The sequence below is a fragment of the Mytilus edulis genome, chromosome 2 (assembly GCF_963676685.1).
Source record: "Mytilus edulis chromosome 2, xbMytEdul2.2, whole genome shotgun sequence".
NCBI classification, from domain to species: domain Eukaryota; kingdom Metazoa; phylum Mollusca; class Bivalvia; order Mytilida; family Mytilidae; genus Mytilus; species Mytilus edulis.
Window position 1 is genome coordinate 38,545,933 of NC_092345.1, and position 26,804 is coordinate 38,572,736.

The 26,804-nt window shown below is 32.7% G+C and overlaps 2 protein-coding genes across 32 annotated transcripts in view; both read right to left on the reverse strand.

The window, feature by feature from the left end:
• LOC139510146 (serine-rich adhesin for platelets-like) overlaps positions 1-3,280 on the reverse strand; it is a 69,544-nt gene extending 66,264 nt beyond the window's left edge. For 14 of the 28 annotated variants that reach the window (XR_011661842.1, XM_071296485.1, XM_071296469.1 and 11 more), the window contains exon 1: positions 3,184-3,264. The gene's annotated coding sequence lies outside the window, so the exon portion shown is untranslated. Of the gene's footprint in view, positions 1-3,183 lie in introns of all 28 variants that reach the window. The other 14 variants (XM_071296490.1, XM_071296473.1, XM_071296480.1 and 11 more) reach the window with 2 other exon arrangements.
• Positions 3,281-20,163: 16,883 nt separating this feature from the next.
• Positions 20,164-26,804, reverse strand: part of LOC139510150 (uncharacterized) — a 36,272-nt gene continuing 29,631 nt past the window's right edge. For all 4 annotated transcript variants that reach the window (XM_071296495.1, XM_071296493.1, XM_071296497.1 and 1 more), the window contains one exon: positions 20,164-21,651. In XM_071296495.1, coding sequence (XP_071152596.1) covers positions 20,232-21,651 — 1,420 coding nt within the window. In that variant the 3' untranslated portion in view covers positions 20,164-20,231. The remainder of the gene's footprint in view (positions 21,652-26,804) is intronic.

A 26,804-nucleotide genomic window follows, 5' to 3' on the forward strand; every position in this document is an offset into this window, starting at 1 on the left:
ATTTTTCCTAAATTTAACAAGCATTCTGAGACAGTTTCTACATGTACAAATGTATATAAGTGCTTTTTCAATGGAATTCTTGTCTTTTTACCAATAAAAAAATCCAGCTTCAATGTGGGAAAAATATCAAAAAATTGTTATAAACACTTACATTTGTAGTTACATGACTTGTTGAAGTGATTACATTTTAACTTCTCAAATTACTTGTTTCAGTGATTTTAAAAAGTCTGTGTGAAAATTTTTAACATTATACAGCCAAAGTCACTCAAAGAAATGATTCTGAAATCACTTGTTTAAGTAGTACCCCTGACTGTCAAACATCAGGGATGATTCCACTATATAGTTTAGGGCTAAGCGGCCCTTAAAATGGCCAGCGGCCCCAAAAAAATGTACATGAAAATAAATCCCACTGCAGGAAAATAAAATAAAAATCGATATTTCTGGAAAAGTTTCTGTCACTGATTAAGGCAACTATAATTTTTCATAGTTTGTTGTCAAAACGTTTTAAAATCCGGATAAGAACATGAAGAATGCTGATTACAATCGCATTTTATTAACAACGATTTAATTATGTCAACATGTGGCAAACAATTTTAGCAGCCGAATTCAATTGATTAATATCTTATGGGAGTATTGGATCTTGTAAAAGCAGATCGCCCAGCAGGTTGATAAAGATGGGTGTCAAAGCAGACCTCGGCAGAGAGTAAATTCAAATTTTGATATAACATTGATGGATAAGGTTTAATGGGCGCCGATCTCGTAAAAGCAGATCGCCCAGCAGTGCCGGTTATATAATATGATGACAACTTGTTTTGTAAAAGAAATTATTTCCTCAAAAGACAAAAGTTTGAGCGTTTTTTGAAAATAATGTTGATGATAGACCATTCATGAAATACGATGTCATCATTATGGAACTATTTCAAAAGTTTTGAAGATGATCCAAATAATTTCAAAGAACACTGGTTCAATGCTTTAAATATCTTATCAATTAAGTATATGAACTTTTGTAATTGCTTTTCTGAATTCAACAATTGACCAGTTCAATTTGAAATCCATTTGAATCAAGGTAAATTTATAGAGATGACCTGTTGTTGAAAAAATACCTGATGAATGATTTTTTTCAGTGGTTTATGTTAGCTGAAATATGTGTTTTTGTAATAAGCCTAGGTAACTATAGCTAAGATGATAGACTAGTGCATCACGTTCAATGATATTCATGTAATAACAGTAGCCCATCCAGAATTATTCAAATGTTACAACTTACATGAACATCAGTGTACAGGTTAAACTTAATAATATACATTTTCTGTTTTTCAGGAAAATAATGTTATTTCGTCTTAGATTTTTTGCTTAAAAAATTCCCAATTTGATGTTTTAGGGACCCATTTGAAAACACCTGGAATCATCCCTGAACATCATGAACATGTCCATGATGTTAAAGGAAATACAAATATTTATTTTTTTTGCCTTAATAAATCATGTAAGATATCAATCTTTTATTCCATTCCGTTTTTTTAATTCTTTTAAGAGGTAAGATAAGATAAGATAAGATAAGAAAACTTTATTTTGATTCGGCACAAGTACAAATACATTTGTAAGCAACACAAGCTCTAAGGAGCTTTTGACCGAATATAAAAACATATAAATAACATTAAAACAGTGCATATACATTTTGTAGGTGGATTTATAAATGCAGAGACAAAAACAACCGTAGGTGCACCATTACTGGTTCCTCCAGGACCCAGTGTCCAGGCGGACGGTGATGTTGGGCATTAGCTGATTTGGTTATTTCCACAAAGTAACACAAATAAAATTGTTCTTGTAATTGTTTTAGCCTTCTGAAGGGATAAAAAAGAATCAAATTGATAAGTTCAAGAGTTAATTTATAACTGCAATCTCATGATTTACCATATTCATGTATGATATTTAGCCATTTTCCATTTTAAAAAAAGCCAACATCAGATAAAATTTGTTTTATTTAAGTCAAATTTATATCAGATTGACCTACATTTTGCTCTGCATCCTTGGCGTGTGTTTGGTTCAATATCAACTACATGTATAGTGCGTTGTATAATACTTTCCTTTATTCAAATTAAGATACAATGTATTTTTGGAAGGTATGCGTGGAAATCACCAGACAACTGAGAAATTCTCAAAAGATGGTTTCCCCAATTTTGGACACACATTTATAATAAAAATAATTTACACAAAATGTGGAGGGTGAAACAATACAAAACATGCAAAAGGAAGATTTTATGAAATAAAAGTATGTTATGAATGTTTTCACACAATATTATCCAATATTTGGTTTTATCAGTTGAACAGTTGGTTGAAGTCATAAGTCTTAGGTGTGCGGATACACAGTACTGCACCGTACATGTGTACAAAGGGTAACATGAATGACTGAAATATAATTTTTCATGTTTGTTTTAAGCATAGTCATGATTAGACCGAATAATCTGTCTCTTGTGTGGGTACATTTGTCATTTCATATATTCTTTTCATTATTTGGCTATGTATGTATGTTCCATATCTCCCTCCTTTAGTAGGAGCACCACCATGGGTTATGGTGTAAAAAGGAAGACATTTAACACACTGTATCGGTACAGATTTAATGTGAGCATTTGCCTATCCAGTCTCCCAGCCTGGCCGTGACGGGTCTTTAAACAACCAGAAAGTTGTATTATTATTTATTATTATTATTTTTTTTGGCTATTTATTATTATTATTTTTTTTTTGTGCCACAAAAAAAAATAAAAAAATAATAATAATAAATAGCCAAATAATGAAAAGAAAATATGAAATGACAAATGTACCCACACAAGAGACAGATTATTCGGTCTAAGTCATGATAGTCATTGATAGTCGACTTCTTCAAGTTTTCCAGTCATCGATCTGAATAAAGATGATTAATAACTAGTGAGTAGACGGGAGTAGACAGAACTAATGCCAGGGATCCATATGCCCACCGAAGTTTTTTGACTGAGACAATTAATAAATAGAATCTACACTATTAGCATTCCAATTTTCAATTGGGTTATCTGCCCCTGTTACTGTTCTAGCATCTCGATTTATTTTTATCCTACAACCTCTAAAGAGATGCAATCTGTTATCGTAAAAGCTTAGAATTTCATCACGCATTTCACCATAAAGATTTGTACTATTTATTATCCTCACACTTACATACATGTACGATTGAAATCTTTCAGTTACGCCAGAGTAAGCTATCCAGTGGTAGGTGTCGCTGTTTGCCTTTTCATTACTAAATGCAGAACAAAAGCGGCTAGTATCGGTCGTTACGGCACCGGACCGCGGGTAGACACAAAAGCTAGCGCGAGTGGTTCAAGGCCTGACATTTTTAAGAATTTTTGTGCAAAGCACTGGCTATAAATGTAAGACAAGAAAAAAACATAATTGGAACTTGTACCAGATGAATTGTCATATAGACTGTTGAAGTTCAAAGACTCTGAAATAGCGTCAGTCTTCACAGTCTTTTTCCACCGTCTGAGGTAAGCCGGGACAGAAAGTAACAGGACAAAAAATCACAGGACATAAAGTCACAAATAATTTGTTGACAACTTTTTGAATATATAAGAGAAAGATCTATCAGATCTTGAAATATTTGTTTTCTTTTTATTATAGATATATTCATTTTTTAAGTTTAGGAAATTGTTCATAACCCTTGGAAATAAAAATATAAATATTAAATTTTAATCATGCAAAGGATATAATTTCTTGGCACAATGAAGCCATCTAAGAACCAAACCACTTTGACATTTTGTTTTCATTACAATTATTTGATCATTATATTGATATTTATTGAATTTATTTTAATTACAAAGTTGCTTCAAAAATAACCGACGTTTTGCATTTCATTTGCGCCGATTTTTCTTTCATTTGCGACGATTTTTGTTTTCATTTAATTTGCGCCGATTTTTTTTACAGGTAAATTACAGGTGAATGTTATTTTTCATATATATTATTATATACCTCTCCGGCCGTTAGCCAATTATACAAATGTTATGAATTGCCAATCATAACGTGTATTTATATAACTGTTGTCCTCTGCTCAACATAGGGAGGTGGACGCGTACGTAGGATTTCGAGCAGGATAGTTCAATTTAAACGCACTATGTTCACATACTTTACAATCAAGAAGTAAAAACAAAAACCGCCCTGTTTATACTTAAATTTACATCATTCAAATCCACAAATCTGTTCTTGCCGAGTATTTATAGGCAACACTTTTATGATATATTCCTTTCTTGCGATTTCGTCTCTTCTATATTTGTCGTAATTGTCAATAACGAAGTCCATCTTTTAAATTCTCCCTCATAAATTCGCCCGAATTTAAAACATTTCTAATCTATCTACATGTCGAAATAAGAGGCAAGTCGTAATGTAGGTTTGGTTTGCTCGCAGTAACTTCATTTTCTGTGCGATACAACATTTAATTATGATAGCAAATATATACAAATATATCCCAGCAAATACACATCTAGCTATTCTAAACTAAATCATTATAAATAAATAAAAATAATATACTATGCAGAACGTGTTGTTACTTTGAAGTTACTGTGAGCACCTCGATACAAATTATCCAGGTATCGGACTAATATATACCCCACCCGTATTCCCGCCTATGAAATGCTCGTGCAGTACTCACTAAAGACTTATATATTATATAGATACTATCCAACTTGTTTTACAAACTTGTTCTACAAATAGATAAGGGAAAAACCCAAATATAACGGAATAGAAATAAATTTTCTATGGCTTACGTACTGATGCGGGCATTTCAAGAGTTCGCATTTTACCACATTTCCTTGATTTTCTTAACTTGAACATAAATGAATAACGTTTTACAACCAGATTTTTCCAATATACCTTCAGAGTATAGTACATAAGTATTCACTCTCCTGTGTTACATGTATACTGTAAATGCAATAAAGAGCAAACATAAAATCGACGCAAATAAAAAAATGAAATCGGCGCAAATGCAAGAATGTCGGAAAATTAAAAAAATCGGCGCAAAGGTCATACGCCCAAAATTACAGTTCAAGCCGATCAAGGGCTGAATGATTTGTACCGTCTACTATAAATCCTTGGTTAAACATTCTTATAATTGATGACCCGAAATTTTTTCAGATTTTGTATATACAAGATATTTTTTTTAAATGCAGCAAATATTGGCATTTATTCAGTAGATTTCAGTTTCACAAGCTTCTAATGCCGTTATCTCGATAAATACTGAACACAAACCATCGTGAATTTCAAAGATATAAGATGTGATATGAGTGCCAATGAGACAACTCTCCATCCAAGTCACAATTTGTAAAAATAAACCATGTTATAGGTCAAAGTACGGTTTTCAACACGGAGCCTTTGCTCATACCGAACAGCAAGCTATAAAGCCCCTTAAAATGACTAGTGTAAAACCTTTCAAACGGGAAAACCAACGGTCTTATTTATATGAAAAACGAGAAGCGAGAAACACTTATAAACCACATCAACAAACGACATCACTTGTGAATTGTTATTGGAAACGGACCATCATCAATATATCTAGAAATGAAATTGAATGACCTGGCTTCTTCGATCTTCTGGTTTTTGACAAGTGTCTGAAGGAACTCAGATTCATATGAAAATAAGAAGAGGTTGACAAGGAGTGGCGCACAGTTCGTTCCCATAGGAATGCCAACAATTTGTTGAAAAGTCTACCTCCAAATTCAACAAATATGTTGTCAATAAGAAACTCCAGCATACTGATCATTTGTTCCTCTGTGTAACATGTTTTTCCTTTTTGTTCACTACTAAGTTATTATCAAAACATGCCGTATGGTATCCCAACGTAACAAATTTATAGCGTATGCTTCCATTTTTATGTTGAAAGGCAATGTGGATTATTTCTTTTCAACCACTACGCGAGTAAGCAGTCTCACTGTACTTCTGAAGACACGCTTTCACTGTGGACATAATGCTGTCAATCTTATGGACAATAATTCTTTTAAATTAGTCAAACATGAAGTTGAGCCGACAATGTACCGTTGTTTATACGGAATTTTGTGAATTTTAGGTATCCAATACAAACAAGGTGCTAAGTAAGTCCTCCGATTTGTTGCTCAATGTAATGTTCATTGAAGCCATGAAGGACTTATGATTTGCCAACATCTTATCCTTGTCCAATGACATGTTTTTGTATGTGGGATTACCAGAGTGCTTATTTATTCATAATTCAAATGTAGTACGATTTACATACAAAGAAAAACAATGGTCGATCATTCACACAGTTTTTCAACTTATGAATGCGACGTTTTATCAGAGACCTGAATGTTTTGACTCATTCTGACAAAGTGTTTTCCTGGTAGAAGAAAGAAAAAATCCTACGATAAAGGATCTCGGATAGAACTAGAGATCGAGAACTTGAAGATATACAGCTAAAACCACCAGACATCAAATAGATTGATTTTGAATTTTGCATATAAGAGCTATTAATTGGTCCCATGAATTGAAAATATCTGCAGAAACTGTCCCAAGTAAAGCAAGAGATTCTAAAGAGACTACTAGTATGTCGTTAACCTAGGTATATGTGTATATGCAACAAGGGGCGGATCCAGAACCTTGATGTCTGTGATAAGACCAAATATAAATATTTATATAAAAATGTATATATGCGAGTGTTAGTGGTAATGGTTTTGGTTTGTGTGTGTGTATTTTTGGAAGAGAGGGTCAAATCATCATTTCTATAGTTCTATAGCTTTTATTTGTTTACCATTTCACTTTATTCTTTATTCTTCTGCCGACAATCATTAATGAAATGCAAATAGTGAAATAATAATTCGATTTTACCAGCCAGTATGGTTCAAATTATTTTTCATCTATAATATGAAATTAAATAGACCTAGAATAATCCAACAGCACGAGTTTGCTTAATCTATTTATATCTATATTTATGTTTACATCGCTTATACATGTCATCGGATGACTTTTGAGGTCAACTCGATAATTAATTAGATGGCGCTTAGACTAAAATACACACGAAACGAAGCTCTGTATTTTCATGCCTGTGCCCTGTTAATGGTTTATTTTAGACTTTTGATAGTTTGGATAAATGTTTTACAATGTTATAAATCAAATATGAGAATTTGATTAAAATCGGTGAACATGAATTTGACAGCTAGTGTCCCTTTAATAGTATTCCAGAATGCCAGCGTTTCTGGAACATATTTTGTAGAGTATATTATTGACTTGGAATAAAATCTTACGACATCCAGTAACAAATGAAAAGCAATATTTTCAGTTAATATTCCATTAGATATGCATTTCAATACGGAAATGAAGTCTTTGTGTCCCCCTATCTCTTTTAGTTTTGCTTCACCAATTGGCAATAGTTCATCAATATAAAAAAAAAGAAGATGTGGTATGATTGTCAAAGGGACAACTCTCCACAAGATACCAAAATGACACAGAAATTAACAACTATAGGTCACCGTATACTATACGGCCTTCAACAATGAGCAAAGCCCCGACCGCATAGTCAGCTATATAAAAGGCCCCTACATTACAATGTAACTGAAAACAATTCAAACGAGAAAACTAACGACCTAGTAAAGTTCATTTTTAAATTCCGTTTGACACCCTTCTTCGACATAACCGCCACTGACTTTCAAATTTGAGGAACATCTTTTGAATGATATAGTTTGTTCTTCTAAATTTATATTTGGCTTATAACCTTTTCCTAACATTATTTAAAGTTTTGTTACTTCAACTCCGAAATGTACGCACCGATATGCAGAATGACCAGTGTTTTCATCCAAAACTTTATTCTAATCAAATAAACTCATCATAGATACCAGGAATAAAATTTAATATTTACGCCAGACGCGCGTTTCGTCTACAAAAGACTCATCAGTGACGCTCGAATCAAAAATGTTATAAAAGGCCAAAAAAAGTACGACGTTGAAGAGCGTTGGGGACCAAAAATTCCTAAAAGTTTTGCCAAATACAACTAAATGTTTGTGGACCAACATGATCGTCTATAGTGTGTATCAAAATTCTGTCTACATTCGATGAGGTGAACTTTATGCAGGTGGTATAATAATCAGACATGTACTTATCTGAAATAAAGAACATTTGCAATGGTAGTTGAAACGATATAATAGCAATGGGTGTACATGCATTGGCATTTTTAAAAAGGTGTATTTTTTATATGACAATAATAGGAATCCCAGAAATACAATAAAATCTTTTGGCTGTAGATGGAGGCTACATCTGGTGAACTGCATTTGAAGCACGTCTTATTTTCTTCTACCTTTAGGATAATGCTGTCTTATAAATACGTTTTATACCAGCACGATTAATTATTTGTTACAAAAAAGGTAATACAAATACGGATATTTCTTTTAAATTAGAATTGATGGTCATCCTTTATAAAAAATTGAAAACAACACATTTAATAATTTCTTGCGTCCGAAGCGCTTTTCTGGACCTTCATCAGGAACGCTTATAAATCACGGTCATCCTTTACAAATTACGGTCATCTTTTAACCACCCACTATTATAAAATGGTGCTATTTAATTATGTGATGGCGGTTCCGGTGATCAACTGGAATCGTGGCGTGTATTTGAAAACAGTGACAGGCCAATTGCTAATAAAATAAGGAAAAAATCTTTAATAAAAAAAATCAAGGAAAATCTTTAAAAGTTTAAGGGATTGTTATGTTTGAAATAAAAAATTGCTGGATCTAAGAGCATGATAAAAACATTAAAAGAGTTGAAGATACAGTATTTCGTTCCATAAATTCAATTTTACATGTACAAATTGTTTACTGTAACAATCAGTAAAGTCATAATGAAGACCATTGAACTTACGAAGAGATGAAACCAGCATAGGAAAAACATTTGTGTCGGCTTTAATGCTATACATCACGGTATGACCTCTTTAAAAACTAGAGGCTACAAAGAGCCTGTGTCGTTCACCTTGGTCTATGTGCTTAAAATGGCTTCTTTAAAATAAGCAAAAATAGCGTCTGATATATGTGTAGGTTAGTGAGCGTAGTGCTGTCTTCCTCCAGAATATATCCCACAGACCTTGTTCATTGTAATTATTTAGATTTTTTCAGTCTATGCTGTACCGTTCGTTCAGCGTTTTCGTAAAAATATTATAGCTTCGTTTATAAAAATATCCAAAAGAATATATGCTATCTCCTTTGGAATATCCCATTTTTTTTGCGGCACGCTATAGTCTCAGATTTTCTTGAAATCTTGCTTGTTGGTAGCTGTCGATTAACAAACAAGAAATATGAAATAGAAACAAGAAATATGTTGACAAACAATTTGTTTATGTCCCCGTTGCCATGGGAATGCCCCCCTTTGGATTTTGCCACAAAATTGCATATTTTAACACAAAAGAGACCAAGTTGAAGTAGTTATCATGGAGACATTTCAATTTTTATGAAAATTTTGACTTTTGTTGATTTAAATATAACACTTAATGAGTAAGATGAAAATAAAAATTAATTCTGATAAAAAGGGGCAAATCGGGCATCACTGTTTTAAATAATGGAGTTTCAATGTATTCAAGAACGCAAATCATAGGCATTTTGAATGACATCATTTCACACTGTTGCACCCACAACCAAATATACAGAGGTAATAGTATGAAATTCAAAACAGTGTAGCTGTGGCCATTGATTGACCCATCAAAATCATCCATTGACTGGGACAATTTACGTGAACGTTTGTCTGTAACAACCACTGTTCATGACGTACCTACGATAGACATTTAAACTGTGGGGTCAACAAAGGTTTCTTAACGCCTTTAATCATAAAATAATTCGAAAAATTAATCAGGAATAACCTTTGTGTTTTGATTTACTTTATTTAGGTGTTGAGAACCTTTGGTGACCCCATAGTTTAAGTGTCTTTAAAAAGTACATAGTGAGCATTGGTCGTTACATACAAACGTTCACCTAAATTGTCCCAGTCAATGAATGATTTTAATGTGTCAATCAATGGCCACAGCTACACTGTTTTGAATTTCATACTAAATGCAAACAATAACTGTTGCTCAGGAATACTTTATTACTAAAGGTTTGAGAAAATGGTTACTAGGGTTGTTGCTATGGGAACGTAAAAATGTTTTTTTTTTTTTAAAGAATTTTGACATTGTTATTAGAATTTCCTTAAAAAATGACAGATATAGGATGAAAATCACTTGAGGCATATCCTAAAGGTTGTCCCAGAAGTCGAAGGTATTGATGATCTTGATCTTTGACTTCATTTCTTTTTTAAATTTAAGAAATTGTAACAAAAAAAAAGATAAGGGGTCAATATTGTCATCATAGACTTTAGCAGCCATTCTCGATAATTAGAAAATGCCTAGAAACCACCATTGTATTGCCTTGTCTAAGGTACAAATTTCAAAATTTTAAAACTGAACTTTGTTTTTTTGTTTTTTTTTTATATGAATTATACCGTTGGTTTTCCCGTTTGAATGATTTTACACTAGTAATTTTGGGGCCCTTTATAGCTTATTGTTCGATGTGAGCCAAGGCTCCGTGTTGAAGGCCGTACATTGACCTGTAATGGTTTACTTTTATAAATTGTTATTTGGATGGAGAGTTGTCTCATTGGCACTCACACCACATCTTCCTATATCTAATGTAATTCTTTTTTCCCAATTAGACTTTCGATTCCTTTTCCTAACAGTAATTGTGTTTCTTAAATGATTCACAAACATGATTATACTCATGTAAATTTAAGTTAATCAGCAGCCACGTTGTCTCCTGATCTGAGTTGAAATACAAAATAAATGATGTTTGTTCCAGGCATATAAGCATTTATATATAAAGTGGTAGGAACAAGTCAGGAATGTAATAGACAGTTGGTATTGATCAATCGGAAAATTTTCAGTACAAGATGACATCATTAAATGCGAGTTCTTATGCCCGCGTCACACACTGTCCCGATTTTTACGCCGATGGCAACACGATTATGGAAATTTTCAAAATCGGGACTGATCGTATCCAGATCGGGCTATTCGTAGTGCCATCTTTAACCATCTTAGAACCATCGGCCACTTTTTCTAGCCTTCGGGGACAACTTCGGGAAGGGTTCTAAATTTTTTAACATGTTAAAAAATCCCCGAAGGTGCGTCCGATGTTGAGGGTTCGTATTGAGTTCGTATCACCATCCTCACCATCGAAATGTCACCGGAAATGCATCTTTGAACATCGTATTGCATTCGTGTTTCCATCGTTTCCATCGGGCAGTTTTGACATTACGATGTCTACACGAATGAATCACGAAGCTACCCGAAGGTCTCACGATGGCAACACGACTTCGTGAAGACCTCGCAATCCCGTCGTGTTGCCATCGAATAAAAGTACGAAGGCGACATGAATGAACTACGACGGCAATAAATCCAGGTAAATGTAAGTTAATTTTCGCGCTAAAATACATTTAAAGTGCCATGCGCGATATGCACTGGTCAGTCTAATACGACAGTTAAGAAAGACGTTCACAAAACATGGAGCTCATATCATATAATTCTATGAGAACAAGAAAGGCGACAGCGTTGTTTCTATCAATTCAAATGGAACAAGAAGAGCAGCTATTACAGGCTTTACTTTTACAAGTAAAATATTATTTTTTGTCAATTTTTCATATCAAGTAACATAATGAAAATCATAAACGCGCCTCGTACACCAACACTGCAGGTACACGTATATAGGGAAATCAACTTTTTCTTCATTATTCTGATTTTGTATGTATCGTCTGAGTTGTTGTCACACGAATGTTTACTCCATGACCATTTTGTTTTCTATATATATGTCATATTTTGCCGCATTTGTTGCTTTCCCCACATCCTTCCTTTTGTCTATATTATCATGATATTCTCCTGGAAAGAGCTCTTTTTGAATAAAAGGGATCAACGAACCCATTACCTTACCTTTAAGATAGATCAGTAAACATGGGCATAATTATGGGTGATCAGGGCCGTAACTACATTGAGGCAAATGAGGCAAATGCCTCATGTAAAACATTTCAAAAAAAAATGAAACAAAAGGTTGTTCTCATATCAAATTCGCGGAAAGTGTCTTGCAAGAAACAAGACGTTCTCTTCAATCTCTGGTGTATCCCCTGGATGTTTTTCGTTATTCATGTTTCTAGTTTCATTTTAGTTTTCAGAGTTTATATTAAAGAATACAAAACAGTTTGTTTTATTGTAAATAAAACTAGATAGCTGACATGGTTTGAATCAAAGTAAGGTCACATATTTCCCGGTATCAAATAATTTGAAGAAAAAAACAAGGTATTGCCATATATGACCTTTTACATTGAAAGGTTAAACTTGCATTAAGTCGTATTGAGAACCTTTAACAGATAATAAAGGAGTATGGGGACATAATCGCACACAAAGTCAATGCATAGAAAAAATACAAATGATCAATGGTCAGAGTTTGTGTTCTGCTCTTCATCTTGATAGTTGCCGGATGGTCTTCAACAATACTTTTAAAGAATCATTAATACCGTAAAAGATCGTAAAACAAGATGAAGATGGTCCCTAGTGTGGACTTAAGCAGTACTAGTACTTAAAGTATAATACTGCAATGTCACTATATTTAAATCTAGTCATAAAAAAATCTCCAAAGTCTAATTACAATACAAGACAAGAACAAACAGACAGATACGGTATTAATAATTATGAGAATTACGATTTTTGCTTTATCCTACATATCGGTCTTTTAATGTTGTCTCTAATACCTAAAAGTCTTAAATTACAATGAATCTTTGTTTTTGCTTTGGTACCTGATTGTCGAAAAAAAAAATCTAAAAATTAATTCAAGATAGAATCTGGGAAACGCTCAGAATGCACGATTTTGCGTTATTTTTCTCAGAGCTTCTGGGGGCCTTAAGCGGCCCCCAGACCCCTCGCCCAAAATTTTTCGCCTCGCTCCGCTAGGCGAATAAATTTTGCCTCACTATTAAAAGAGGTAGGTTACGGCCCTGGTGATTATTCAGACTAGCGCACACTTTTTACAGTTCAAACAAGGCAATGCCGAGCGTGGCACCCCCTCGTATGTAACATATTGGGGACAAATATGGACACTATATTTGTATATGACACATGCAGAAAATGGTAAATTGAATATGCGTATTTGATACATAAACTATTTTTTTAGAAATCAACCAAAACATTCAGTAACTGGAAATACCTTTAATATTGTCTTTAGAACCAACAGGTAAAAAAAAAGCAACCAAATTTAGACTTCGTATGGCCATCGCGCCATCATCGTAATCCATCGTGTAGCCTTCGTAATCCATCGTGTAGCCTTCGTGATCCATCATGTAGGCTTCGGCTGAGATATGAAGCTTAAATACCCGTCTTCGGTTAACCTTCGTATGTCCATCTTTTGCTATCGTATATAATTTCGGCACCATCGTATAGACTTCGTTAATCATCGTACTTGCTTCGGTCACTTTTTGGTATTTTAACGAGATCGGGACCAACTTCGTACGAACTTACAATTTTCGCATTCGGGTGTCCGTCGTATATATAAATCGGGACAGTGTGACGCGGGCATTCACAAATTTTAAAACCCGAATACTTCAGTCATTATATTACGCCGATCTACGATGACTCGTGGAAGAAAATCAGTCACAGAGAGGGATTCAATTAATTGAGATACAAATTTCGCATATTTTAGTTTAAGATAAAAAAAAAAGTTATAAAAAAGTTTAAAGACTTTGAAAGACGGTTTTAACAGATTTATTTTTATTTTGCGAGCCAACCGATTAGGGCATATTGAGTTTTTCATCTCATGTCGTCTGTCTGAAATTACTGGGCAAATTAAAACCAAAACATTCCAATCTTTTTTTCTCCTGTCCTTTTCTTTCCTCTTGGAAATTGAATGATAATTAGGCGTTTGCTCTTGAATGACTACTTAGGGAGACACATTCAAATTACAAAACTGTATCTTCATTTCTTGTATATTTCTTTTTTATTTACTCTTTTAGCTATACATAGCTTATTCTTTATTAATATAATAATATCTAATATATGTTAATACTGAATGACGATTGTTACCCCAAAGGGTAATAACTCTAATTAGGCGTCGTCAAACAAATTTACCCATGTTGATTTTTTTGTAATCTTGCCTTGCCTTGAGAGTATAAGTAATTTACTTACCGATGCAGCTAAGAGTACTTTTGGCAGGAAAAAATATAAATCATCAAAAAGAAAGTTGAGAAGAAATCGATCTCAACTTTAGGAGGCCGAAACTAAATCTTTAGAGAAAAAATATAAGAGGACTATGGATAAAAGTATGAGAAAACATAGGAAAAAAATTAGAAATAAAATAGATAATTTGAAATCCACTAACCCAAAAGAATATTGGAAAATTTTGAATAGTGGAAAAAAACAGAAAAGCCCTAATATACCTATGAACATAGTTAGATTATTTTAAAACATTAAATGATGGTAGCGCAAATGAAGATGGTGAAAATGTAAACAACCAAAACGATATAGATAAATTAAACATGTCATTAAATGTACCCATAACTGTAGTCTAGATGAAACTGAAAAAGCAGTTAAAAATCTGAAAAATAATAAAGCCTCTGGTGACGATATTATTATCAATGAGTATTTAAAGCATTCATTTCATATTTTATCTAGTATATTAGTAAAGCTGTTTAATATTATATTTGACAGTGGCATTATTCCCGAGATTTGGTTATTGGGAAATATTATACCAGTATATAAAAACAAGGGTGACAAATTGGATCCCAAAAACTTTAGGCCTATCACTATTATTAGCTGCTTTGGCAAATTATTTACCTCTGTTTTGAACACAAGATTAAACAAATTTTCTGATGATTATCAGATTATTTGTGAAAATCAGTCAGGGTTTAGGAATGGATACAGTACTACAGATAACTTATTTGTTATTTACATGTTATTTAGTTTAATGAAAAGTAAAAAGAAAAAAATGTATTGTGCCTTTATAGACTTTGCTAAAGCATTTGATAGTGTATGGAGAAATGGATTGTTTCAGAAATTGCTTGGAAACGAAATTAACGGTAAAATTTATAACGTTATATTCAATATGTATATTAGTATTAAATCAAGAATTGTATATAATGGACAATCATCAGATTATTTGCCTTGTAATATTGGTGTAAGACAAGGAGAAAATCTCTCGCCTTTTTTATTCTCCTTATATTTGAATGATTTGGAATCTTTTTTTACAAATACATGATGTTATGGGACTTAGTAGTATATCTGAAGAAATTGAGAATGAGATGAATATTTATATTAAACTGTTTGCTTTATTATATGCAGATGATACAGTTCTATTTGCTGAATCAGCTGAATCTCTTCAATCTCAACTTAATACATTTAGTGAATATTGTAAACTTTGGAAACTTAGTGTAAATCCTAGTAAAACGAAAATTATTATTTTTTCTGGTGGACGTTTATCTCACAATCCTCATTTTTATTTTGATTATATTGAATTAGATGTTGTCAAAGAAATACCATATTTGGGATTGACTTTTTCAAGGACAGGTAGCTTTGCAAATACTAAAAGATATTAGTTACTAAGGCATACCGTGCCATGTACGATGTACTTAAGAAGGGGAGAGTTCATAACCTTTCGATGAGATGTCAGTATGATTTGTTCGATAAGATAGTGAAGCCGATCTTACTTTATGGGTGTGAAATTTGGGGGTTCAGTTATATGGATATTATAGAGAGAGTACATTTGAAATTTTGCAAGATACTACTGAACTTGAAAAAGTCAACTCCAAACTTTATGGTATATGGTGAACTTGGTGTGTATCCCATGGTAGTCTATGTTAAACAACGTATGGTAAATTATTGGTGTAGAATTGTCCACGGCAAAGAAAATAAGTTGTCACACATTTTGTATAACTTTATGTTTTTAAAATATTCACAGAATAATTGTAAGTCTGAATGGGTTATGTTTATAAAAAATATTCTCGATACATGTGGTTATAGTAATATATGGTTAGCACAAACTGGCTTTAGCACAAAATGGCTAAGTAATAGTTTAAAACAGAAACTATTTGATCAATTTCAACAGAACTGGCGTTCAGATATATGTAATTCGTCAAAAGGTTTATCATATCGATTATATAAGGATAAGTTCGAATTCGAAAAATATTTAGATATATTACCAGATAGAGATAGGGTCACATTTTGTAGATTTAGAACTGGTAATCATAGATTACCAATTGAAACTGGAAGATGGATATGTTTAGATAGAGAAATGAGATATTGTAATGTATGTCAATGTCAAGAATTAGGTGATGAATTTCACTTTCTTTTGAATTGTAGATCCTTAGACGACTCACGAAAACTGTTTTTGGATAACTGTTATTGTAACAGAGTAAATATAATTAAATTTTGTAAATTATTCCAAACAACACATAGAAATAAGTTAAAAAATATATGCAAATTTATACAGGTTATAAATTCAGTAGCAGGTCTTCCTGGTTAGCCTTTGTCTATTTGTCTTTCTATTATAATGACTTCTTGTATATATATATATATATATATATATATATATTTATAAATAGTAATTGTAACATTCCTATCTTGTCATGTGCACACTTTATTTTGTATGCTATGTATTATTATTTCATTCTTTGTACCAATGTGTATACAGTGGTTTTAAAGAATAAAATTGTCTTGTCTCTTGTCTTGTCTTGCTAATATTTGTTGTTATTTAAACATCTATTATGATATTTTTGAAATTAGGCAAAAAGACAAAAAAAAAAAAAGAATTGTCTTTAAAAGAGGGACGAAAGATACCAGAGGGAGTCAAACTCATAAATCGAAAATAAACTGACAACGCCATGGCTAAAAATGAAAAGGACAAACAGACAAACAATAAAAGTACACATGACACAACATAGAAAACTAAAGAATAAACAACACGATCTTTTTAAAGAGCCAATAACTATAATATAAAAATCAGCTGACGATTCTATATTTTGTAGACCTGGTGTTGCTGATAATCTTTATATGTAAAAGGTTTTTCTTTATCTGTTAATGGTTTCAAGATAATTAGTAAAAAATTGACTATTTGACACTTTTTATATTTATTTATTGAAAATTAAAGCACGTGATGCATTTTGTGTATTTTCAATGTGGGACCTAGTAGAGCCAACTCATCGGGAACACTAAATTGCGACCTAGTTTCTGAGAGATTTCGTAAAAAATATCTAAAAGTCTAGTATTTTGATCTTGAGGTAAAGTTCAAACGAAGGTCGTGATGATACATGTATGCCATTGCCTTGAGTTTGCTATCAGCGTGTCAGAGGATTCGAATATAAATCAATTACTGCAATGTATTCTTATAGTGAGTTTTCAGTAAAAAATTGTAGTTCTTGATTAAATAAATTACGAAAAGCTGTCAAGCTGTATTATTATGTTATATACATATTTTTACCATATTGATCGATTTTCAGTTGTCAAAATGCACAACGAACAGTATAATAATTAGCTATGAGCGGTACTAATCAAAAACACTATAAAGACAACGAAACATGTCGAAATTCAGAGTTTGGTCTCTAAACCAGTAGAAATAAGGTAGAACAACGGTATTTCATTCGTTGTGACTATTTCAAATAGACATGAGTATAAATTACTTGTAAACATCGCGAAATAAAAGCATGGTGCACTGACTTGAAAACTGAATGTTACCATGATTTGTGTTCTTTAAATTAACTATGGGTGTTCATGTATCATAAAAAAAACACACAACGCTGTCAGGACGCAGAAAACCTTTTGCAACATGTTATACTTACTGTTACAGCAATAAGACTTCGAAGAAAAAGATCTGGACGTTCAATCTGCCAACTTCACTTTCCTACACAGCGACGTCCGAAATCAACTGTACCGTGGATATACCAGTGATATAGAACCATTAAAATTTGTAACAATGAACTGTTCTCAATATATTATTGTAATTTAAGAATTGCATATTCTGTTTAGATCTTTTTCTAAAATAAAAGCACTACTGAAGTTGCATCGATGCGTGATATATAGCTCATTAGGTATACAACTTACTTGAAAACGTAACCAGTCACTTAAGCGTAAAATTTAGGTTGTTGTGTGAACGCCCTTTCTCTAATGTTTGTGATATTTTCATATTTCCTGTGCTAGGATTATGTTTTCAATGAAAAGATAAAGTTAACCCTTCATATGTATCCTGAAGAATTATTGAAAACATAGAATTTAATATTTTTAGTAATAAATGCTCATAGTTTTTGGAATATCATTTTTCATACGTTTGACTTTTAACGTAAGCTTTATAAAATCCTTCTGACTTTTTTCAAAATAAAAACCATTCTACTGTGTAAATGAATCTCCCTACAGTTAAAATTAATGTATAATTGGTTGTTTTCGTTGTCTAAAAATATGGTCCTTGAACCAACGAAAAAAAAGTAACACTCTGATCATGCATGTGGATTAATTAAACCAACGCTTAGGAAAAGTAAATGCTAATAGTTATAGAGAAAATTAAAGATAAATACATTTTAATTATGCATTTTTAGAATAAAAACTTTTACAATGTTTTAAATATATATCCGTTCATATTAATTGCCATTTTTGTCATCTTTATGTGAATTTCTATCTGCCAATGACTCTATAGTGACATCACAAACAGGTTGTTACCACAGGCACTTGTTCAGATGTTTTTTTTCTCTATATGCCTTAATTTTAAAACTTTTAGGATTTTTTGTATGAGAAAAGTGAGTTGAAGTTGACTATACCATCTTTTTAATTATTAATACAATTACCACAGATACTTTTGATAATATGGAGAATCAAAAACGCGTTGCGATTTAAGGGCAATATAATATTTGACGGGAAATTTTTTATAGAATATATATAGATGCTGAAATAAATATTTCAAATTACACATGAAAATAAAGATTGATTCTTAAATTTTCACATTATGATAGAGAAAGAATAAAAATATAATATTCATAGGCGTAGGAAGACATAGATTATCCGAAAAACGTTTACTTAGCGCTGTCCCATGTAACAAACTCGAAACATAAAACTCGAACAATTCGCGAAATGTTCACGCAACTCTTCGAAATTTTGCATGAACATTGTATGACGTGATATATTTCAGTATTGGTTAACATGGCTGTCTCCATTTAAAATTTGCCTTCATATTTTCAAAAGAATATGATGTACGGAAATGTCCCATCGGAAATTTAATTTGAAAACTTGAAACATTTCAGTTCAAAAATAAAATGTTGAGAGATAAATCATTAAATTGTAAGCACCATCGTTTTGTACTAAGTGTTATCTCCACAAATTCGAATTGAAAAATAAATTGAGCTACATATTCAATTCAAAACAATAGATTTACAATGTCTTGCGGAAATGTTCGAGTTAAACTTTCATGCCTTCACAAAACTTTTACGGCCAAAAAAACAGAGATTTGATTTCGAGAAGATTATTTTTCGGCTTTGATAACTATACCAATAAAAAGTACTTTTGAAGTTGAATTTGGTACACCAAATAGCATTAAGATTACAGGGTTATCTATAAAAAATACGGATTAATAAAAATGTCTTGCAAGTTTGTCCGTTATCATAATTTGACGTCGCCACAAGCGTTATATGCTAGGGACGGCCTGAACTGCATTCGCGTGTTCCTTCCTCCACTAAATAAAAATGTCCTGCAAAACAAACAAAACGAAATGATGCACACATTACAAAAATGCACATCTATAAGACGATCAAGAAGTAAGAAAACTTCAGTATCATAAGTATAAGCTATTGTATGTCACAGTTTGAATAAAATCATACTCGGTTTGAATATATAATGCAGCAATATTCCTCCAAAAACACATAATTACTAGCAGTAAAATTAAATGTCCTATGTTAATTATAAAATCATATTGGATTGGATTCTCATGGCATTTATACTTGTGTGTTATACTTTACATTTACCCAAAAAGGAAAGCAGGAAGAATTAGACAAAGCGCGTTTCCAATTTAACGTCATTTTTCTGTTACACTATTTAATGGTAGCAATATCTGACGTCAATCAGTTTATTACTCAATGGCTAAGGCTAATAACCAAGCGTGCGTTCTCAATAAATAACCTGTAGTATTTTCTACTTTTATTAACTTATTAATTTATTTATTACTTTTAAAAAAATGAGATATCCGATTTCATCACACACTACTCAGTACTTCAAGTTCGAGTGCATTAGGTTCTGACTTGTTGTCAGGAACATTGCCGTTTCCCATCTTGTGTTCATAACACTTATTTTGAATAATCAAATGTTGATTGTCGTCATCAAGATTGGTTTCATGAATTGAAAATTGATCACTTAAAAGCGGATGAAGTGTGTTTTTCATGTCTGAATCACTTGAACCACGAGAGTTTCCATCATCGGATTTAACTGATGAAGAAACCATAGAATCACTTGAGGCTGTTTTATGTTGTTGAACTAAGTCTATTAATGTAAGTTCAATATCATTTCCAGTTTCTGAATTCTCGGGTTTATTCTTGTTCCCAATAATCTCTTGCATGGGTTGCTTATCATTTGACACGGTGTCTTTGGACGAACTAGTGTAATCATCACAACATGTTTGATTTGAACTTTCATTAGGGTCAGTAGTCTGCACTAAAGAATCCATGTCTGAGTACAAATTACTCCGAGCACGCTCACGCTTTTGAAGAGCATCGATATCGTCAATTTCTTGCTTCCTTTCTTCGTCATTTTCACTTTGTTTTTCTCCTCTTTCCCATGGTAATATAACACTGTCGTAATTTTCACTTGAGATAGTAAAACGAAACCTCGTTTTGTTCAACATATCATAATTTCCATCAAAACTCTCATTATATATATTTCCTTCAAGACAATTTTCTACTAATGAGTCCGTTGTTGATAAATTCTCACGAAGACTTTGTGTTGATTTAGAACGGTGTATAGCTTCGATATGAGGTCTCGCGTTTCTAACCCCATCATAATCTAGGTCATCTGTGAGTTCATAAGTATGGTCCTCATCTTCACTATAACTGTTTTGTCCATAACTATGGGTTATGGGTTTATGGTCTCTAGGACTATTTACTGTATCGTATTCATCTTCTGGTGTATCTGCATACGGGTCTTCATCTTCTACATCAAAAGCAGACGATCTTTGTAATTTTAATTTTCGCATACTTGGTCGCTTTATAGCTGTATTTTGAGGTGAACTATCATTGTTTGTCTCTCCGTCAGCCAAGCTGTACAAGTCCTCATCGGGCTCAGCTGTGGCATACTCGTCGTCCTCATCCTCAATGACTATCCTTTTCACACTTTTAATCGACTCTTTCGAAAATGGTCTCCGGTCTGGCTCTGGCAGCGAAGGTCTTCTATCAGAGTTTGGGGAGGATGGTTGCATAACATTTCTTTCATCTTTGATCTTAGAATCTTGCTTCAACCATTCTTCATTAATTTGTTCAATTCTTGATTTGTTTATATTTCTGGCTCTTGCAACCAAAACTTTGATATTGCTGGATCCTTCAATAGAACAAGACGTAGCTACATCTTCAACCTCTTCATAAACAACGCCTTCATTTTTTCGTCGTCTTCTCTTGTAACATCGTCTGGAAAATAAAACAAACAGTAACAACAAATATATACCAAAGTATATGATATGCATTTTAATTGGAGCGTCTGAGAGTTCTAATGTTAGATAGTATGTATAGTATAAAAGAAGATCTTTATAGAATAAGACGGGTTAATTCTTTACTTAATAATCCCAAGTCACGGTCCTGTAATTAAGTGCATGGTTGTCTTTCATTGCTGTCGGGGACTTTTGCCTTCTGTTTATTGTTTTTTGTATAAATCAGGCTGTTGGTTTACTCTTTCGATTTTTTCAAATCTAATCAAGTTTACTATACCGTGTGAGTTTGCTAATATTGTCAACGGAAGTACTATGACTTAGTTATTTACGTCTTTAATTGTTCTTTGGAGATAGTTGGCAACCCACCTCATATCTCCTTATTTTCATATTCTATCTTTTGAACGCAAGTTTCGATTTCAGTTCACGCCTTTACTTTCTCGTATTTAAAGACAAACTAATTTTATCATATTGTGCAGTGAGAACAGTTAACATAAATGTAAACCGTATATAGGGAGTTAAATTCATGCATTTATTGTTCTGTTTATCCAAAACAATAACATAGATTAATATAACATGAAAACAGTACGGTAATATACGTTTTGTTAAATGAAAATAATATGTTATGATTTTTCAGCGTTTTCATTTATTTGTCTTCAATGTCTTTCATAGCAGACACACATAGAAAAATGGTTCTATTTAATTATGTGATGGCGATTCCAGTGATCAACTGGAAGCGTGGCGTGTATTTGAAAACAGGGACAAGCCAATTGCTCATTAATGAGGAAAAAATCATCAAGAAAAAAAATCAAGAAAATCTTTAAAGTTTTGAGGGATTATTATGTTTGAAATAAAACAAAAATCAATTAAATATAATTGACAGATGAATTTATCAAGATACTAGAATAGACCACTTTCGATTTCATCCGTCACCAGAAAAAAACTCGTCAATTATGCACGCCTTTATTACGTCATTTACCAGATAGAGTGCATCGCCTGTATCCCTGCACTATTAACATTCACCAAGTGTCTTAGTGATTAGTATTGTGCAGGATAAACTACTAATATTTGTTTTGTGACATCTTCGCTAGCCAAGGGTTACGATCCACTCCCGCTCTCTCCACCCTTGGCGGATTGAGATAAAATTTCGGAGACACAGGATGAGTATTTTCATTGGTTGCAGTCGAAACTCGCTGCATCCAATCAAAAAGCGTCTATTACGTGATCACGTGTAAATGTAGAAGGTGTTTGTAAACAATTGCCACGTGTTTATGGTGCAACAAGTCTTTACATTCCTAAACATACTACTATATTTAGTGACAACTTGAATGTTTTTAATCAACTATTAGAAGTTCCTGTGTATGTTTCATGCACAAATGCATGAATGTTGACGTATATTTTCGTTTCCAGCTTTACCAAGTGTGTAGAATTTAGACGCTATCGTGTTTTTACCTCCAAACTGAAGAGCTCAAGTGCTACCATTGGTCAAGAATAATGTATTCGGAATGGGCGTGACTTTAATCTTCCGATAGATGGCGCAACATTGTTTTCACAAATGTTGGCTTAATCTGCCAAGGGTGGAGAGAGCGGGAGTGGATCGTAACCCTTGGCTAGCGAAGATGGTTTTGTGAGTACTTAATTACAATTCCCAAATGACAGCAGTGCTGATTGGAAATTATGAGCATTTAATTTGCCGAATAATTCGTGCAATGTAACATTATAGTTTCTCAACCACTTGCTCAACATTGAAACGGAAGTGACGATGCCCCTAAACATACGAAGGATGTTCACTTAAACCAGAGTTTTTTACGGAAATGATTCGAACTCGAAAGTTGTCTATCGGACTACCCGCTGACCCGGCAATGTTTTCGGCGATACATCCGTAATAAAAATGGCTGGATCTAAGAGCAAGATAAAAATATTAAAAGAGTTGAAGATAACAGTGTTTCGTTTCGTAAATTCAATGTTATCAATGTTACCTGTACAAATTGTCAACTGTAACAATCATTAAAGTCAAAATGAAGACCATTAAACTTATGAAGAGATGAAACCAACATAGGAACAAACCTTTTGTCGGCTTTATTGCTATACATCACGGTGTGACCTCTTTTAAAACTAAAGGCTCTAAAGAGCATGTGTAGTTCACCTTGTTCTATGTGCATATCAAGCAAAGGATACTTTCCAATATTTAGACTATAAACTAGTAAAAGTCTGAAATGACCTATATCTGTTTGGCATGTATTTTTTAAGATTTCATTTTCCAAAATTCCTAAATAAAAACTTCATAGATCAGCAGAGCGGAACGAAACATATACATTGTACTTGATTTGTAACTCATCTTGGTTAACTCGCATACCAAAAATCAGCCCAATATCTGAAGGTGTTCAGAATAAAATACATATCATACTTATATAATTAATTTTTTTATTAGATAACAACAGCCGACAATGTCACTGATTTATTTTTATCCTTATAATAGAAATATGTCTATTATTATAATTTGGGATATAATATATGGTATATTTTAAAAAGTGATAAAAAAAAGTTAAAGAAATCAATAAAATTGTACTTCTGATTAGTGTTTTTAAAAGTATTAAGTAATACCTCCTGCTTGAGGCAAACTCATTAAAAAGAACACACCTGGTCAGAGAGTATTAAATTCTAAATACTAAATAGCATTTACTTAAAATTGAAACATCCTGTTTAACTTAAATCGCCGGACCTTTTGAATTCACAAGATAAGATATACACGAGTTTTAGAAAAATAGGACTTTCTTTTTAACTGTAAAACACAAATGTACTGATGTAATTAAACCTTATCAAAGTGCTTCTTTATATGCCATGTTTTTAATTTTTACAAAAATTATTCAAATTTAGTTAAATAAATTTTACCGAAACTTTGGAAAATATTTCCTTTTTAAAAGGTTATCAAGTACTGTTATGGAAATTCTATTGTCATGATTATATTAAATTATTGGTGTCAAAACAATTTGACAAATTATGTTGTCAAAATAAGTCCCTAAATTGACGAAATACAACAGATAGATACAAAAAATAGGTTTACATTATTTATGTATGTGCCTGTCCCAAGTCAGGAGCCGGTAATTCAGTGGTTGTTGTTTGTTTATGTGTTACATATTTGTTTTTCGTTCATTTTTTTTTACATAAATAAGGCCGTTAGTTTTCTCGTTTGAATTGTTTAACATTGTCTTATCGGGGCCTATTATAGCTGACTATGCGGTATGGACTTTGCTCATTGTTAAAGGCCGTACGGTGACCTATAGTTGTTAATGTCTGTGTCATTTTGGTCTTTTGTGGATAGTTGTCTCATTGGCAATCATACCGCATCTTCTTTTTTATATTAGGTTAGATATGGTTCAGACTAGGTCGAGTATGGTTCAGACTTAGTCGAGCATGGTTCAGAATAGGTCGAGTATGGTTCAGACTTGGTCGAGCATGGTTCAGACAAATTCAGACTGGTCGAGTACAAATCAGTACAGTCGAGTACAAATATAGGACATTTGGTTAGTGATATTGTAGTCGAGATCACCCTTCATAACAAAGATCTCTATTGAGTTGATATTGTAATAATGATCTTTAAACCTGTTTAGTTTCTCTCCCTCTTCTTTTTTGAATTTTTTTTATCAAAACACAAAACAGATCTAGAGTTTAAAAAAATCCTCATATAAAGGCGAGCACTCCTATGAAGAGTGGCAATCTATTAACTATATCGGCCAAATTTGACTTTTCAATAGATCTTGCCTGGCTGATCATTTTTGAGGAAATAACGGAAACAAAAGCTGCGCTATAAGCGCATGATACGCACGTTGCCATTTTAGCTTGTCTTTATGATTTTTTTTGGTACATTAATTAGGCTTTTTTAAGTATAAAAATTCATAAATGAAATACGTAAAATCGGAAATTTATAAAAATTGAAAGGTAGCAAAAGTCAACAGATATAAACTATTCCCCAAAGTTTCATAAAATTTTGAGAAAGAGTTATGAGTGATTGTCTGAAAACTGGAAAATCCCCCCTTTTTTAAGCATAAAATTATTATCACGATACATAAAATCTGAAATTTATAAAAATTGAAACGGAGCATATGTCAATAGATATAAACAATTTTCCAAAGTTTCATTTAAGTTGTTGGAAGAATTTTTGAGTTAATGTCCGAAAACTGGAAAATCCCCCTTTTTTTAAGGATAGAACTTCATAACACGGAAACGTAAAATCAGAAATTTATAAAAATCGAAAGGGAGCATACGTCAATAGATATAAACAATTCACCAAAGTTTCATTAAAGTTGATGAAAGTATTTGTGAGTTTTGTCCAAAAACTGGAAAACCCCCCTTTTGTTAAGGATAAAACTTCATAACACGGAAACGTAAAATCTGAAATCTATAAAAATCGAAAGGGAGCAAACGTCAATAGATATTAACAATTCACCAAGGTTTCATTAAAGTTTATGGGCGCATTTTTGAGTTGTTGTACGAAAACTAGAAAATCCTCCTTTTTTGTGAGGATAAAACTTCATAACATGGAAACGAAAAATCTGAAAGTTATAAAAATAGAAGGGGAGCTACGTCAATAGACATAAACGATTCAACAAAGTTTCATAAAAGTTGGTGGAAGCGTTTTTTAGTAATTGTCCGAAGAGTGGACGACGGACGGACGGACAGACGGACGGACGGACGGACGGACAGACGGACAACGGTATACCATAATACGTTCCGTCTTAGACGGGCGTAAAAAAATTGTTTCTCTCCAAATATGACAGTTTGAAAAAAATAAATCGTAAATACATTTATCATTGAATTTTTCTAACACTTTAGACTTTAGACGTATATGGAAATTGTTAGAGCTCATCATTGTGAACATTTGGTCTCTTTCTGATTTTCTATTTATAACGGTTCAAATAAAAATAGACAAATAAGGCATTTTACCCCTATGTTCTATTTTTAGCTATCGGCCATTTGAGATGGCAGGCGATGTGATCGGACATGTTTTTTTTAAACAAGATACCCTAATGAAGATTGTGGCCAAGTTTGGTTACATTTGTCGTAGTAGTTTCAGAGGAAATTTACCCAAAAAATATTAAGAATTAACTATGAGGGGCAATAACTCCTTAAAGGGGC